Source organism: Bos taurus, chromosome X (assembly GCF_002263795.3).
Source record: "Bos taurus isolate L1 Dominette 01449 registration number 42190680 breed Hereford chromosome X, ARS-UCD2.0, whole genome shotgun sequence".
In the NCBI taxonomy this organism is placed as follows: domain Eukaryota; kingdom Metazoa; phylum Chordata; class Mammalia; order Artiodactyla; family Bovidae; genus Bos; species Bos taurus.
The window spans coordinates 4,013,501-4,030,073 of NC_037357.1; the positions used below are offsets into that span (position 1 = coordinate 4,013,501).

The following is a 16,573-nucleotide window of genomic DNA, read 5'->3' on the forward strand; positions in this document are numbered from 1 at the left end:
CGTGGATATATATTTAGGAGTGCTATTGCTGGCTTTTATGACAAGCTTGTGTTTAACTTCTGAAGAGACTCCCACACTCTTTTCCGAAGTGTCTGTACCATTTACCTTCCTGCCAGCAGTGTCATGAGGGTTCTGATTTCTCCACATCCTCACCAATACTTGTTGTTTTCTATTTTTTGGTTATAGCCATTCTAGTGGGTGTGAAGTGATAACTCGTTGTGGCTTTGATTTGCATTTCTTGAATGGCTAATGATGTTGAGCATCTTTTGATGTTTTTATGAATCATGCATGTATATCCTTTGGTGAAATGTGTATTCAGAACTTTTGCTCACTTGTTTAATTGGGTTGTTGTCTTATTTTGGAAAAGCAAGCTTTCTTAAAATACTCTGGTTACAAGTCCTTTATAAGACATATGATTTGCAAATGTTTTCTCCCTGTCTGTGACATGTCTTCTCAATTCCTTAATACTGTGAATCTTTTTAATATTAATGAAGTCCAGTTTATGGTTCTTTTTCTTAAAAAATAGTGGCTTTCCCCAGGCTCTAGCCTTAGTCCCTGCTCTTCTCAGTTTACCTCCGCATCCTGGTAAAGCAGGGCTTTCTGATGCTCTATTTTAGTGCAGCTGCACTGACCTATCTATCCCTTCGTGGCCTTGTCAGAATGGAGAGGAACTCACTCTACTCCTGTTCCCCAGCCCATTTCCCAGAGGCGTCTCATTTCTACATTCGAGTTTGTGTTATTCGATATAAGCATGTATCATATTTATAATTAAGAAAAACAGTAAGCATACTAAAAATATAAAAGAAGCAGATTAGCCTCTAAGGGGTTCTATCAGTTCAGCCCTCCCAAACCATCATTATCCAGACATTTTCCAATGTTTGGTGTGTCAAATGTATGTTACTGAGAACCATAAGATATTTAATTGAGAAGATGCCGAGCAATCTGCAGCTGAGATTAATCACTCATATTGTGACCCAAATATCCCCTTTCCCCCAGGGTTTAATTTATTCTCCCCCAAACAAGATTAGCACAATAAGCAAGCCTATAAAAAGCAGAGGTGTCCTTCATCTAGAATTGCAAATGGAAAACAGAATTCAGTTCAAATCTTAAGGAGCTAAATATATCTATTCATTATAAGGAAATGAGTCCGGCTGTTGTTATTTTAAGGGAAAGACAGAAAAATTTGGGATACAAATTTGCTAAGAAGCAAGGGGATTCTCAAAGGATGAGCAGACACTTTGCTCAAAATGATGAATGACCTTTTCTGTGAAGAGCATGTGGGATTACATGTGATTTTTAGTTAAATGCAGATGGTGTCTGACCCCTTCCCACCTCAACCCAGCCCTCATCCTGTCCTCATCTGAGCCTCGTTCCAGACCTCCCTGGCACACCATTTTCAACCACCCACAGTCTCTCCTCCCACCTCTTTGCTTATTCCAGCTCAGTCTCTTTCAAGGATGTCTTTTCCTCCATCTGCTGACTTAACATCCCCAGGCTTTTGTTTTTAGCCCAGTGTTCACCTCGCTCAACTCCAATCCCTGGATGATCTTACATATTTATCCGGCTGGAACACAGTCCCTCTACCTTGATAACCCAAGTCTTTTGCCAGCACAGACCCTTTCCTCACCTCGAAACCCTGCACATTCAGCTGCCAACCAATGAAGGGCACCTCCTCTCCCAACAGGCCATGGGCATCTCAAGCTCAGTGTCCAAAACAGAGCTGGTTCTTTTTAAACCTGGTTCAATTTGAGTTCCTCTTTCTGAATGCCAACACCATCTGTCCACTCTCCAAAGCCAGAAATCTCAGCCTTATTCTAGGTTCTTCTTTTGCCTTCCCGACCTCACACCAAGCCTCTCTACCAAGTCCTCTTGAGTTTACCTACCCAACAGTTACCCCAACTGTCTCTTCTTCCCTGTTTCACCGCCGGCCTCCATCAAATTGGTCCAACAGTCTCCTAGTTGGTCTTCCTGCTCTCCAGCCCATGTCCATACTATCCCAAAGCCCCTTCTTCAAAGGCCAATCCAACCACATCATTCTACTTTATAGAGCTTTTCAGTGGCCCCATATCCACATATTCTATTAATCCCTCCATGATCCGGCCCCTTCTTACCTCTTCAGGCTCATCTCCCCTTACTTTTCCCCCAGTTCATGCCAAGCACCAGCCCAGGGACAGAGTGGCTATCACGGGGACCTAAGCTTATATGATTTGAAGGGCCCTCCAAGAAAGAGCAAACAACACAATGACTAGAAATTAGTTCCAGGGCTTTGGAGGGTCGTGGGCAAGTGGCGGTCCTGAAACAACCTTCACTAGCTTCACCCCTGGTCTAGCCAAACAGAACAAGTGCAGTCCCCTAGAGTATGCCATGGTCTTCCACAGCCCTTGCCTTCATACAAGCTGTTGTCCCTCCCTGGAATGTCCTTTCCAAACTTCCCTTGTCTGTCCAGCAAAATCATTCACCCTTCAAAGGCCAGGTCAGGCACACCTCCTCTGTGCAGGCCTCCCTGAACACCCCTCTCCCCACCCCCTTCCCCACCCCACACCCTGCCCTGAGTGGAGCTGACTGTTCTCTCCTTCCCGTTCTCATTTAACATTGTACCCTGTCCTTTACAGAGGAGGTCATGCTCAAAGGAACTTGTTGATTTAAGACCAAGCTTCCCTGTGACTGCCTCGAGGTCAGAGACAAGGTCATTCTTCTTTAGATTGTTAGAGCATGGCAGTACCTGGCACAAGGTAGGAACTCAATAAATGTTTGCTGAATGAAGGAGAAAGACATTCTCCTTTCGGCAGAGCATGTGGAGTAGAGCACTGAAATAGACAGCAACCCCGGCGGAAGGCGGCGCTAGTGAGCTCTCTGCTGACAGCCTGCGTCATTTGACAGGAGGTTTGGCAAGAACCTAGTGGTGAACTCCTCCCCGTGGGCTTCCCACCCGCCTCTCCACTCCACTGCCTCCCTTACCTGTCCTCCTTGTTGATCTGGTCCCCGAAGCCCACCGTGCTAACAATTGTCAGCTTTAGCCCCACGTTGCTCTCTTGAAGGTCATAGGTATTGGACCGGAGCTGGACACCTGGCTGTGTGTGGGTGGCTGGCTCCCCCTCGAACTTGGTGTTGAACAGGGTGTCCATGAGGGTGGACTTGCCCAAACCTGTCTCTCCTGAAAAATGAAAGAATGAATGGTGATGCATTCACGCATATTTTGGTTGTATATTCACTGACATGGGAGACTATACACAGTAAGACACTAAGTGAAGAGCACCTAGAACTAGATGGACTAGGTGATCTCAGTTAAGTGAATAGGAGTCTAAGGAACTGCAGCAACGTATTAGCGGTAGTCATCTCAGGATAGTGAAATGGGGGTAATTTTCCTTTTAGTCTTCATGTTTTTGTACTATTTGAAAATTGAGCATGCATTGTTTTTACACTCAGAAAAAGAAACCGTGTTAAAAGGCGGTGAAGGAGAGGCAGAATCATGCCTAGGAAAAGACTGGAAGGGCATACAGTGTACTCTTACCAAATAGTCATGCCTGGGTGGTGGGGTTGTGTGTGGTTTTCACTTCCTTCTTTATGCTTTTCTCTATTGTCCCAGTTTTCTACAAGGAACTTGTATAGCTTTGATAAGAAAAATTTAAGGGCTATCTTCAAGTTTAAAAGAAGGGACAGAAGTCCCTCCTCAAATAAATATTTTCTCCTCTCAGCACCACCCCGCCATTCCCTGCCAGACCCAGACAGCAGGGGATGGACATCCCAGTGGGGAGACCATTTTTAGCTAATGGGGAGGGAATTCAGCAGGCCACAAATTATCCTTCCCTTCAGATTTCAAACAAGCCAGTCATTTGTTTGTTTAACTAACAGGCTTCAGGATACTAATAAATTCAACCACTGGAATTTCAAAGTCTTGGCTTTCACACTAGGGAGTGGGGGCAGGGCTGTGGGGACTGGTGAAGGTTCTTGGAGGTTATTCCTGAGAGCCAAGAGCCGCAACGGATGTTAAGCCACTGCCAGGAGCCAAGGACTGCGCTTTGGAGACCTGGGCTGCCCCGCTACCATCACCCCTCTGCTCCCCTTCCCTGCTCCCATCCCTTGAGATGTAAGAATTGACAGGTCTTCCTGATGGGGAGCAGTGGCGGGGGTGGGGTGGGAATGGGTTTGCCCTGGGCAAATCCTGGCCTGACACATCCCTCTTTGTGACCCACAGCACTGTCTCCAGGGCAGTCCAGGGCTGGAGTTATAGCTGCTCAACCGATAACCCATAAATGGTCCATCTCTCCTCCACCCTCTGGGTGTGTCTAGCTTTGCATCTTGCAAACCTCTTTCATCCCGAATAATGAGCTATGAATACAGGAGGTGCTTTTAAAAATATTTGTCTCTCACAGACAGGGAATAGACTTATGGACGTGGTGGGGGGTGGGGGTGGGTAGTGGCAGAAAGGAGAGGGTAGGCTGAATGCAGAGTAGCATGGAAACATATATACCAATATATGTAAAATAGGTGGCCAGTGGGAATTCGCTGTATAACTCAGGGAACTCAAACCAGGGCTCTGTGATAACCTAGAGGGGTGGGATGGGGTGGGAGGTGGGAGAGAGGCTCAAGAGGGAGGGGACATATGTATACCTATGGCCAATCCATACTGATGTAGGGCAGAAACTAACACAACATTGTAATTATCCTTCAATTAAAAACTAATAAATTAAGAAAAAAAATCTGTCTCTGCTGAGCGCTCTCTTTGTGGAGAGATTGGTGAGACAGAGAGGGAAAACAAGGAGAACATTCAACTCAGCCTGGCTACCCGGCCCCCCAGCCCGATTTCATAGCCAGGTCTGACTAATGCGGTTGAGTGCCGGGGTGCAGGGAAATGTTCCTCACACAGATCACATTTCCAGCCAGGATCTGCTATACCTATTAGCAGCAAACACTCTCTCAAAAGAGGCCCTTTCTTTCCGTCCCTAAGAGCACCAGAAGTATTTGCGTCCCCAGAAAAATTTGGCGAGGTGAGGGGCCTCTGCCATGGGAGGTGGAAGACTTAGCGGAGCAATGGCACACAACATCCGCCTCCCCGCCCTAAGTGGGGCGCAGCTCCACTGTAAAGAGGCCAGCACCTCTGAGCTGGGAAACCAGGGTGGCTCCTCCCCCTAACTCACCTTCCCTCGGGCACTGAGGCTCAAGCTACATTTTAGCCCCTCTTTGTTCATGCGTAATAAATCGTCCCTCTACATCCCCACTTTCAGACCCTTTCTCCTGTTCCGTGAGCTCTCTGCTGAATGGCCTGAGACGTGGTAGGCCCTGTCTCCCCAGCACCCAGAGCTGGCCCCTGACTCCCTGATCCTAAGACTTCTCTGAGAGCAGGGCATGGGCAGCTTCTAGGACTCCCTGGAGTGCCCAGCAGAGGCTCACACAGAGCCTTCAGGAGCAGTAAGCAGAGGGAGGGGCCCACCCTGTTTGTGCAGCTGGAGAAAGGGAGGCTGGGCGGGCTGGGCAGGGCAGGGCAACAGGGAAAATGACCATCCGGATCCCTGCCAGGGCAAAAGGGCTGTGGAAAGTAGACACTCAATGATGAGTGTCTGGAAGAAAAGACCCAGCGGGTGTCTAGGGAATTGTGATGAATTGCAACACGAGAAGAGGGCAGAAAATCAAGAACTGGTCCCATTGCTCTCAGTGCTCCCACCCAGGTTGCCATCAATGTGGAAACTGGTGGGGGCGAGGAACTCTCTCCCTCTCCATGGCTGGCACAGACCCAGCCTAAGCCTGGGATGCTGTCCTGGGCTGAGCATTGAGGATGGGAGGGGAGCCTAACTCACATCAGGTCAGCAGATTCCACGCCCCTGCAGAAAGGTGGGGACTTGGCCGTTACATTCCAGCAGGAAACCTGAGGAGTCCCCAGGGATCAATTTCTCTCTCCTCCTCCCTCCTCAAGAGTGGACAGCAGGCTTTCTTAACCCTTTTTAAGTCATCTCCACCAGTAGAGAGGATTTCCTCTCAATTGGCTTAATGTAGATAGGAACCTGGAAACACTAGATTTTTTTTTCAAGATTTCATTTTAAAACATGGAATATGAAATCTGCTTTTTCAAACTATATTCCTTGGGATAGTCTGGTGTTGACCTCTCTACCCTGAGTTCAACACCACTGTGACAACGAAAAGCTTAACCCTTTTCCTCATCTGCAATTAATGTTTGCATCCTCTGGTACCTTGTGCAATTCAGTTGTTGCAAGTGATTAAATGCAGAGTCCCAGGCGGGTTATCACTAAATGACTGTGTCACCTAAACTGAGCCCTTCCCCCTTTTCTGGATTCCAGTCTCTTTTTCCATAAAACAAGCAGGTTCAAGTAGTAATAATAAAAGTTATTGCTTCGGGAGCACCTACTTATGTGGACACCACTGAAAATAAATACCTTACATATATTTTCCTCTGTATTCCCCCAAATAAGCCTGTGCATTCAGTTTCAGTCCAGTAGCTCAGTCGTGGCCGACTCTTTGTGACCCCATGGACTGCAGCACACCAGGCTTCTCTGTCCATCACCCACTTCCGGAGCTTGCTCAAACTCATGTCCATTGAGTCAGTGATGCCATCCAACCACCTCATCCTCTGTCATCCCCTTCTCCTGCCTTCAATCTTTCCCAGCATCAGGGTCTTTTCCAATGAGTCGGTTCTTTGCATCAGGTAGCCAAAGTATTGGAGCTTCAGCTTCAGCATCAGTCCTTCCAATGAATATTCAGGACTGATTGCCTTTAGGATTGACTGGTTGGATCTCCTTGCCGTCCATGGGACTCTCAAGAGTTTTCTCCAACACCACAGTTCAAAAGCATCCATTCTTCGGTGCTCAGCTTTCTTTATGGCCCAACTCTCACATCCATACATGACTACTGGAAGAACCATAGCTTTGGCTAGATAGACCTTTATTGGCAAAGTAATGTCTCTCTGCTTTTTAATAACTCTGTCTAGGTTGGTCATAGCTTTTCTTCCAAGGAGCAAGCGTCTTTTAATTTCATGGCTGCAATCACCATCTGTAGTGGTTTTGGAGCCCCCAAAATAAAGTCTGTCACTGTTTACATCGTTTCCCCATCTATTTGCCATGAAGTGATGGGACCGGATGTTATGATCTTAGTTTTCTGAGTGTTGAGTTTAGAGCCAGCTTTTTCACTCTCTCTTTGTTCACTTTCATCAAGAGGCTCTTTAGTTCTTCTTTGCTTTCTGCCATAAGGGTGGTGTCATCTGCATATCTGAGGCTGTTGATATTTCTCCTGGCAATCTTGATTCCAGCTTGTGCTTCATCCAGCCTGGCATTTCACATGATGTACTCTGCATATGTTAAATAAGCAGGGTGACAATATACAGCCTTGATGAACTCCTTTCCCAATTTTGAACCAACCGTTGATCCGTGTCTGGTTTTAACTGTTGCTTCTTGACTTTCATACAGATTTCTCAGGAAGCAGGTCAGGTGGTCTGGTATTCCCATCTCTTTAAGAATTTTCACAGTTTGTTGTGATCCACACAGTCAATGGCTTTGGCATAGTCAATGAAGCAGAAGTAGGTGCTTTTCTGGAACTCTTGCTGCTTTTCCTATGATCCAGCAGATGTTGGCAATTTGATCTTTGGTTCCTCTGCCTTTTCTAAATCCAGCTTGAGCATCTGTCAGTTCTCAGTTCATGTACTGTTGAAGCCTGGCTTGGAGAATTTTGAGCATTACTTTGCTAGCGTGTGAGTTGAGTGCAATTGTGCGGTAGTTTGAGCATTCTTTGGCAGTGCCTTTCTTAGGGATTGAAATGAAAAGTGATCTTTTCCAGTCCGGTGGCCACTGCTGAGTTTTCCAAATTTGCTGGCATATTGAGTGCAGCACTTTCACAGCATCATTTTCTAGGATGTGAAATAGCTCAACTGGAATTCCATCACCTTCACTAGCTTTATTCATAGTGATGCTTCTTAAGGCCCATACTATTTGTCCTTAATTTACCCATGAGTTAACCAAATCACTTCCTATCTGCGTGCATCTGCCCCTGCTCTTCAGTCTCTCTGCACCTCACTTTCCTCATCTATAAAATGTGGAGGAAGAAACTGACCCAGGGTCACAAAAGTAGGATGTGACAATGCCCGCATTTGACTGCAGGCAGTCTGACACTGGAACCCATATATGCTCCAGTGTCCAATAGGTGCGATATGCTGGTTCACTCAGTCAGTCAACAAATCTTTAGAGCCTCTAATAGGAGCCAGGCACAGATTTAGTAGCTGGGGATAGAGCAATGAACAGGACAGCCACAATCTCTGTTGGCATGGAACTCAGTCGCATGGAGCTTGTCTCTTCTGGCTCCAAATGTTGGAAAAAGCCAAGAGAGATGTTTTTGAGTTCAACCAGGAGGTGTCCAAAAGGAAACTCTCCAGGAACTCCTGTTGGCCCAGGGAGCCTATGGACGGGGACAGGGTCCTGCCTGGCTCTGTGACCTTATCTCTAGGCCTTCCTCATCTTGCAGAGACCTGGCAAACAGTGGTGTGCTGGAGCCAGCTTGCCCGGTTTCCTGCAGCTCTTCCCAAGCCTGCATGCAGTGACGTCAAGTTGGCAGTTTAAAACCAGCTATGGTGCGACTTAGCAGCAGCAGCAGCATGGTGAGAATAATGACAGCTGGGAAACCAGCAGATGCTATAAAAGATGGCAATGTTTCTCCTGAGAGTGGACTGCTCGATGCTGACCAGCACACTATCACTGGCAGCCTTTCTTAGACAAGTGGACAGCTGCCTCTCCCAGAGACGGTGGGCTGAAACCATCAGCCCCTGACCTTGAGAGAATGCTAGTTGCCCTTCCCCTCCTTCTGCAGAACCTCAATCCTGCTTCTCTTGTATGTTTTCTTCCCCCCAAGTTCAACATAGCCCAGTTGAGCCTGGAATCCTGAGCAGCTTCAAAGTAAATATTATCATTATGATCCTTTGTGCTCTTCACAGGCATTCTCTGTTGCTGGCACATTCAGAGGGTTGAATCTCTTTGGGGTTCCTTCCCAGTCGAATGTTTGCACTGCTGACTCAAGTGGTTCCTCCAAGGCTTCCTGTACTATATCTAGAATCCTGGGATCCTAGTGATTTCTAAAGCTAAGGGACTAGTAGATTTTTTAGAGGGGGAGGGGAATCTCACCCCATTCAGTAATTATTGTATTTATTGTCAACTGTTGGAAAGGAGACATAATATGCTCACACCATGTGCCTGGCCCTCTAAAAATAATCGTAGATATTATTATCAGGGCCCTTGCATAAAGACTATGCTCTTGATTCATAAAAATTCTCCCTCTCAATTCCATACTGGAGTGGGTAGCCATTCCCTTCTCCAGGGGAGCTTCCTGACCCAGGGATTGAACCCAGGTCTCCTGCAGGCAGATTCTTTACTGTCTGAGCCACCCACCAGGGAAGCATGTTTCCATCACACACATGTGCACATATGCGTGTAGGGTACTCACTCTGCTGCTGGCAGAGTAACTAGTAACTCCCCTTTTAGCCCTGCGGGTGCACCCCTTGCATGCACCTGCCCAGATTGGGTTAATTTCAGATCAGAGCCTAGCACCAGATAAACACTGCTGTGATTAAAAAAAAAAAAAAAAGCTGGAGAAGGAAATGGCAACCTACTCCAGTATTCTTGCCTGGAGAATCCCAGGGACGGAGGAGCCTGGTTGGCTGCCATCTATGGGGTAGCACAGAGTTGGACACGGCTGAAGCAACTTAGCAGCAGTGATAAAAATATCCTAGGTCTCTGTTAATAACCGAGGCTGGGGTTAGCATAATTTTACATTTACTTAATATTTATTTAAAATGCCTGATCAGAAAAGAAAAGAAAATCCTTTGGGGAAACATACCCTATGCAAACAAAATGGTTTTCTAGCCATCATTAAGGGAGTAAAACTGACCGTTATGCACAGGCAGTAGGCATGAAAGTATGGTCACTGAAGGTTCTGTGAGAGAAACAATCACCTTCAGCGGCCAAGCCATGGACCCTTCGCCAAGTCAGCAACAGCACCCCGCCCCATGGCCAGGCTGAGATGGCAGCCGAAGAGCCACTGTAAGCCACTCGTGACTTAGGGCCAAAATGTGGGTTCTCAGAGCAAGGACAGGCTTGGGAGCCCAGCCAGAGATGGGGATGTATGAGTTGCAGGCTTTTGTGGAGCAGGGATGGGGAATGAAATTAACCCAATCTGGGCAGGTGCATGCAAGGGGTGCACCTGCAGGGCTAAAAGGGGAGTTACAAGGGCAGCCATTTCCTGAAACTTCATCAGTAGGGAGAGGAAGAGAAGGGGTGACTCCTTGGGTGTAAGGGTCTCCTTTCTCCCCTTCTCCTCTTGGAGGGTCTGTCCCCGGCAGTTGAGCAATTCTATCCCCGCAGGTGCACAGTGAAGCAGTTACAGTTGTAACTGCCTGGGTGAGTGGGGGTTTACTATTTCTCCCACCCACTTTGCCTGGAGCTTGGCTGCTTCTTTCTCTGGGCCCTAGGAGAGCCTGTGTTCTGAATGGCCAATTACCCCACACTTAGGCTCTCCCAAAGCTGTACCAGCCACCCAACTGCAATTGGTTTGAGAGGTTGACATGGGTGGGCCTTCACTTTTCATCCCCTAGACTTCAGCACAGGTCATCCGGAGCTCTGGGAGGAATGCCAAGGGACTCCATCATGTTTGTGCAGAAGTTTTTCAGTAATCAAATATTATGTGAAATAAGTTGGCCATCAGCCAAAGATGGGAAAGATGTGGCAGTGCTAATATTGGATGTGATGGCATTTGATCTTGATGTTGATCACCACAGCTGCTGTTTGTTTTGTATCCCTCTCCTAATAGAACTTCATCATAACCATGGGTTGACTTTTGGCATTTGAAGAATTAACAGCTTAGATGTGGATTTTCAGGCCCCTGATAAGTCATCTGTGAAGCATGTATTTTCATCTCATAGACTTCAGAGCTGGACAGTGGGAGTGAGTCTTGTCGCTACTGAGTGAGCCTAGCTGACCACCTGTCCCCCAGATGTAGAAGTGGCCTTGTTTTTTCTGCTTGTCTTTGAGGGTGCAGTTATTCTCCTCTACAAAATGATCTGAGGAGTGCCAGGGATGGAGACAAAAAAATAAAAGAGTCCCATAAAAAGGAATGTCCTTAGTTAGAAAACATCATTTTAGACTACATTAGAGTAAAATATGCAATTCAGTTGTGGTTCAGACCCTCAACATGAATGAACTCCCTATAAGTTCTATACGAAAATAAGAAAAGGCAACTAGCAAGTGTTTGAGTGTTCTAATTGGCATGAAAACTGCCATTATTATGGTATTTATACAGTCATTAAGGTTTGAGGTACGTCACTGAAAATATGCAGGTATGCCTTACTGTACTGTATAGTGAAAATTATATGGTGTGATCATGTTTGTAAATCTGGGATTATTTAAGGTCTCAGCCAAGAGTTGGACAGGACTGAGCACAGCACGGCAGCAAGGTCTAAAGAGAGATTCTTAAAGAATTTCAGGGAACTACTATTCCTCAGATGTGTTTGGTTGGAGCGTGACAGTTTCCAAAACGCTTCTGGGTTCTCAAGAGGTGTTGCAGGAAGCGGTTACAGAAGCAGTGGGAGGAACAAAGGGTCAGGCAGACCTGGGTCCTTGTCATGGCTCCACCACTTATCCTGTGTGGACTCAGGTAAGTCCCTTATCCTCTGGAGTTTCTTGGTCTTCATCTGTTCCTTGAGGCTATGAATACCATTTGCTCTGTTCACTTCCCAGAGTCCTAGTAAGGACCCAAATTGCTAACATGGGAAAGTGTTTGAGAAGTATAGTGAGTGGTTCCTGCAGGGATAATTCGTTCATTCATTTCATGTACATCATTGAACTCTCTTTGTGCTGTGATTAGCACAGCAGAGGTGACTAAGACATGGTTCCCACACTTGAGACTAAAGATCCAGGCACACATACACTTAAAGGGAATAAAAGAACTTGTCACACAGCTGTGTGGTCCCTGTGCTTAGGCTCAAACTGTACCAAGCACAGCACGGCTGCAGAGGAAACAGACAGACCCAACCCACTGCCCACAGCTGGGAAGCAGGCATCTTTCCACAGCCGTTACCTCCCTCCCAGTTCTGCCCTGGCTCTTATTCTCTACAGTCAGAACAAACCTGACAAGAGCTGGTCAGCTCCCTCACAGAATTTCCAGTGGGTGTCACACAGCTCAGCTCCCCCCACCCCCAAGGGATGGCCCCACATTCTGGTCTGGGCAGAGAAAAAAGTGTAATTACAGCCAGCTGCTCACAAAACAAGCAGAGGGATAACAGAAGAGGGGGAAAAATACTCTTGCAAATAGATCAGAACGACACACTACGGAACCTAATTACCTGCCAAGCCACATCCAGCCATTAAGGATCCATATTCTGTAATAGAATTTCCTGCTATGGAAATACTCACCCACGCACAGGATGTTGAAGCAGAAGCCCTGGCTGACTGACTTATTCACCAGCTGGTCAGGCAAGCTGTCAAACCCCACATGTCCAGCCAGGGGGACCGTTCGGCAACCTTCACCCTAATTTGGAAACGGAAGAAAATGAGGACGTGCTTACAAGCAACCTGGGTCACACTTTTCCCGTCCCAGTGCCCTCTGTGCTAGGAAGGAACACACACTCGGGGAGTCAGGCTCATCTCCCCTTAGTAGTTCCTGATCCAAAGCAAAATGACCCATTAGCTTACAAATCATGGATTCTTGGGTTCCAGCATCCTTGAGGCTCCATAATGAAAGTCAATACAGTTCACACGCAGCCAACTACAGAGAGAGCTTGTACGGCGTGGGGGGGTGGGGTCAGAGGATGAGAACACTGGGGCCGGAGGGTCCCATTCTTGGGTTAACTCTGTTGGAGACGATATTATGTTACAGGTGATTGGGAGACTCAATATGCTAACACACATGTAACGAGCTTAGAACAAAGCCTGAAACACATATAAGTGTTCAGCAAACATGACAAAGAAACATCACAAAAGCAATTTCTGGGACTTCCCTGGTGGTCCACCATTAAAGAACCCACCTTCCAATGTAGTCATTGCTCCGTGGACAGGGAACTAAGATTCCACATGCCAAGGGGCAACTAAGCACAAGGACCACAACTGGGCAACGAAGACCCAGGGCAGCCAAAAAAAGTTAATCAAAATTTAAAAAGCAATTACTCCTCTCTCTAGGGCACTTTTGGGGATCTAACCAAGGTGGCACAACATACAGCTTAAAAATCAGGCAGGTCTGAGTGGGAGTCCCACATTCTCCACCTCCTGCCCTCAGACAAATTTACTGAACTTCTCGAAATCTCCGCATGTGTAAAACCAGACAGTAGTAGTTACTACCTCGTAGGACTGGTGTGAGGACTGGATAGGATAATGCTCTTCAAGCCCTGAGCATGGGGCACAGAGTGTGATAAACACTCCAGCAACTGTAGCTGCAGCTCTTACTGCACTGTGATGTTCTCCTTCCCCTCAGACCCTCAAACAATAGGCAATGCCACGGAACACTTTGTGATAGTCCAGACACACAGCTGCCCTCAGCCTGCCCCAGGTTCCCTGGTCTCCATCGGGGTCAGGTAAGCCATTCCCAGCCCTGGAAAGCAGGGGGCCTTCGCTCTGCCTGCAGGTCCCAAGGGTTCTCATTGTTAGCAGTTCTACAAAACAGGGAGAACCTCACACTGAGGAAGGCTTCCAAGGAGCCGGGGGCAGGACCGAAGGGGTCTGCTTGGACTCAAGAAGCCGGCTAAGTGCCGGCGGCCCCAAGGGAGGGGTGCAGAGAGGAAAGGGGAAGCGGGGGACAGCTGAGCTAGACAGGAGGGGTGGGCTACAAAGGGAGTCAGACTTTCTGTTTGGTGGAGTCCACCGAGATTTCTGTACCCAGAAAGGTGCCAAGAGCAATCCAAAATGGACACAGGAGGTGCCAGGAGTCCTGTCCCAGCATCACCAGCTGTGCTAGCAGGCACCTCTCAGGCTGGACGGGCCCTGCTTTTCGACTCAGACCATTAGGGTAAACTTTTGCACTGAGACAGACAGACTGCTTTGGCAGGGGAGCCCTTCAGCAGCTGGCATTGTCACCACTGGCTCCCAGACAGCCCTCCTCCCAGCATGGGATCTAACTCTCCTCGGTGTCACCAGGTCATTGAAGAGCTAGGACGAGTGCCCGTGCCTGCCATCTGGCAAGATGGTTACCCTCATACATCCCACCCCACACACTCCCAGCAGAGTATTCCCAACAGACAACCATATGCCATCACTTGGTCCTGGCTGGTAGATTCTGGACCCCAGAGGGGTACCTGAAGACAGCTGAGTTTCATGAGTGGCCCGCATCACTCAGGGCTTGTTCTACATCTGCCCCTCTTTGCCTTCCCTCACCCCTTTCTCCTTCTTTTTATCAAAACAATCAAAGAGAGATATAAGTTTCCCACCATTCACTCTTGGTCCTCAAGGCTGCAGGAGAGACAGAAACCTAAGAGCCCATCTGCTTTCTTGATGGAGCCTCCTACTTAGCAGATCAGAAATTGGGACGGACTCAGAGTCAAGGTTTCCTGAGCCTATTTTATCGCCCCTGGCTGCCTCTTCCTGTCTCCAAATTCGGCACCATGAAACTTCCAACCGCTCCAAGGCCGCCAAAAGGTGAGGAAAGGAAATTTTCAAACCGAAGATAGTGAAGGGCAGTGGGGAGGACTCTATATCTTATTCTTGAAGATTTAGTTCGTTGCCAAAACCTCACCAAACACCCCTCAAATGGCCATAGTTATCTCCCACCTAGCCCAGTGCTATGAGTGCCCGAAAGAGTTGAAGAAAACATGGCCTTTATTCCCCAGGCAATGGGGTTTCAAAGGGGCATTTTGAGTGTTTTGAGCAGGAAGGACCATGACACAAGTGGTGTTTTCAAAACATCATTCGAGCTGCAGGGCACTTGATCAGTGGGAGGAGAGAGAGGGCAGGGGCAGGAAGACATATGAGGGGGTGACTCCAATAACGCTGAACTGGCAGAGTGACAAGCAGGCGCTGTGACAATAAATGCTGGCTGAAATGAACTGATCTGACTTGGGACTCAAGAGAGAGGAACAAATTTGAGAGCCATCCTAAAGGAAGAATGAGACTCAATGAGTGTTGGGGCAGAGAGTAAAGGAACAATCAAAGCTGTCAGGCTGCAAGGTCCTAGGCTTGGGAGCTTGGATTGATGGCACCAAGGGCAGAAACAGGGAAGCCAGGAAAGGGTGTGTTAGTGGAAAAGTCGAAGATTCTCATTTTAAACAGCTATTATTTTTAAATTACATTTATCAGATTTTTATAAGAGTAATCAATGTTCACTGTAGAAATTTTAAAACATATGGAAAATTATAAAGAAGAAAATAAAAATCACTCATAATATCACTCTTCAGAGATAATCACCACTAATATTTATGTGTGTTTCCCTATAGTCTATATACTTCTTTCTCTATCTCCTTTTTATTTTTTATTTTTTTACAAAATGGGATAAATCTGTATATACATTCCTTTTCATCACCTGGCTTGAAAACCTGACACTTAATATAGTATGGATGTTCTCTTGAGTAATTAAGTATATTCTAAAACAATACTTTTTTGGCCATGTAACATTCCATGGTAGGAATTTACCACATTTTCTCAACCCATCTCCCACTGCTAGACCTTTAGCCTGTTTCCAAGTCTGCAACCATTTTAAGTAACAATTCATGTTCTTACACGTTTGCATAGTCTCTGATTATTTCCTTAAGCTAAATTCCTAGAATTAAACCCTGCTGGGTCCTAGGGCACACACATTGGAAAGACTTCGGTACACATTGAGAAATCATTCAACAGAGAATATTACAAATGTCTATTTTCAACACCAGTGTGTGAGCATGTCTGTTTACACATACTTAGACTAGCACTGAGCTTCTGAAACTTTTTAACCATCATGAATTTTGTCACTGGAAAATGGCATCATGTCACTTAATTTGCATTTTATTAGTGAGAGTGAATATTTTTTTATTGTTCAACTGTGTACGCAATTGTGTCTATGTATATGTGAGTTGCCTATCCGTGTCTTTGCCCATTTTGTTAAAATGGGTGCTTGTCTTTCTCTTCTGGATTTGTAAAAGCATTTTCTATATTAAAGAAAATGAGATAGTTTTGATTTTATGGTGACATATCCATCTCGAAGAAGTCCAGTATGTACTTAACAATATGGAATTGCATGCTCAGGGAGAATTCAGGACTGAGACAAATTTAGGAGTAAGAAGTATGAAACTGGATGTGTTCTTCAAGAGACAGTACAGGGAGAAAAGAACTAAACATTGAATATAAGAAATGCCCACAAGTAAGGAATGGGAAGATGAAGAGAATTCTCCCAAGAGGGAGGGAAATGATCAGGAAAGTAAGAGATGACCCAATTAGTTTTCTATCACCATAGGCCAAGGTTTAAGTCAGGAATTATTACAAAGAAATAACCATTGGTCTGGATTTGGTGAAGGCCACTGGTAACTTTTAGAATCCTTTTTTTTCCCTGTCTTTTTATCTGGTGTCCAGTACTAGGAACTAGGGAACGTGGGATCTAAATAATGTGTCTTTCTTGCTAACCAAGATTTAAG

The 16,573-nt window shown here is 46.5% G+C and overlaps 1 protein-coding gene across 10 annotated transcripts in view; it reads right to left on the reverse strand.

Moving 5' to 3' along the window:
* SEPTIN6 (septin 6) overlaps positions 1 to 16,573 on the reverse strand; it is a 159,638-nt gene that overhangs the window by 44,531 nt on the left and 98,534 nt on the right. For all 10 annotated transcript variants that reach the window (XM_059883516.1, XM_059883515.1, XM_024988198.2 and 7 more), the window contains 2 exon segments: positions 12,399 to 12,513; positions 2,959 to 3,154 (listed from right to left, as the gene is read on the reverse strand). In XM_059883516.1, the coding sequence (XP_059739499.1) occupies positions 2,959 to 3,154; positions 12,399 to 12,513 (311 nt within the window).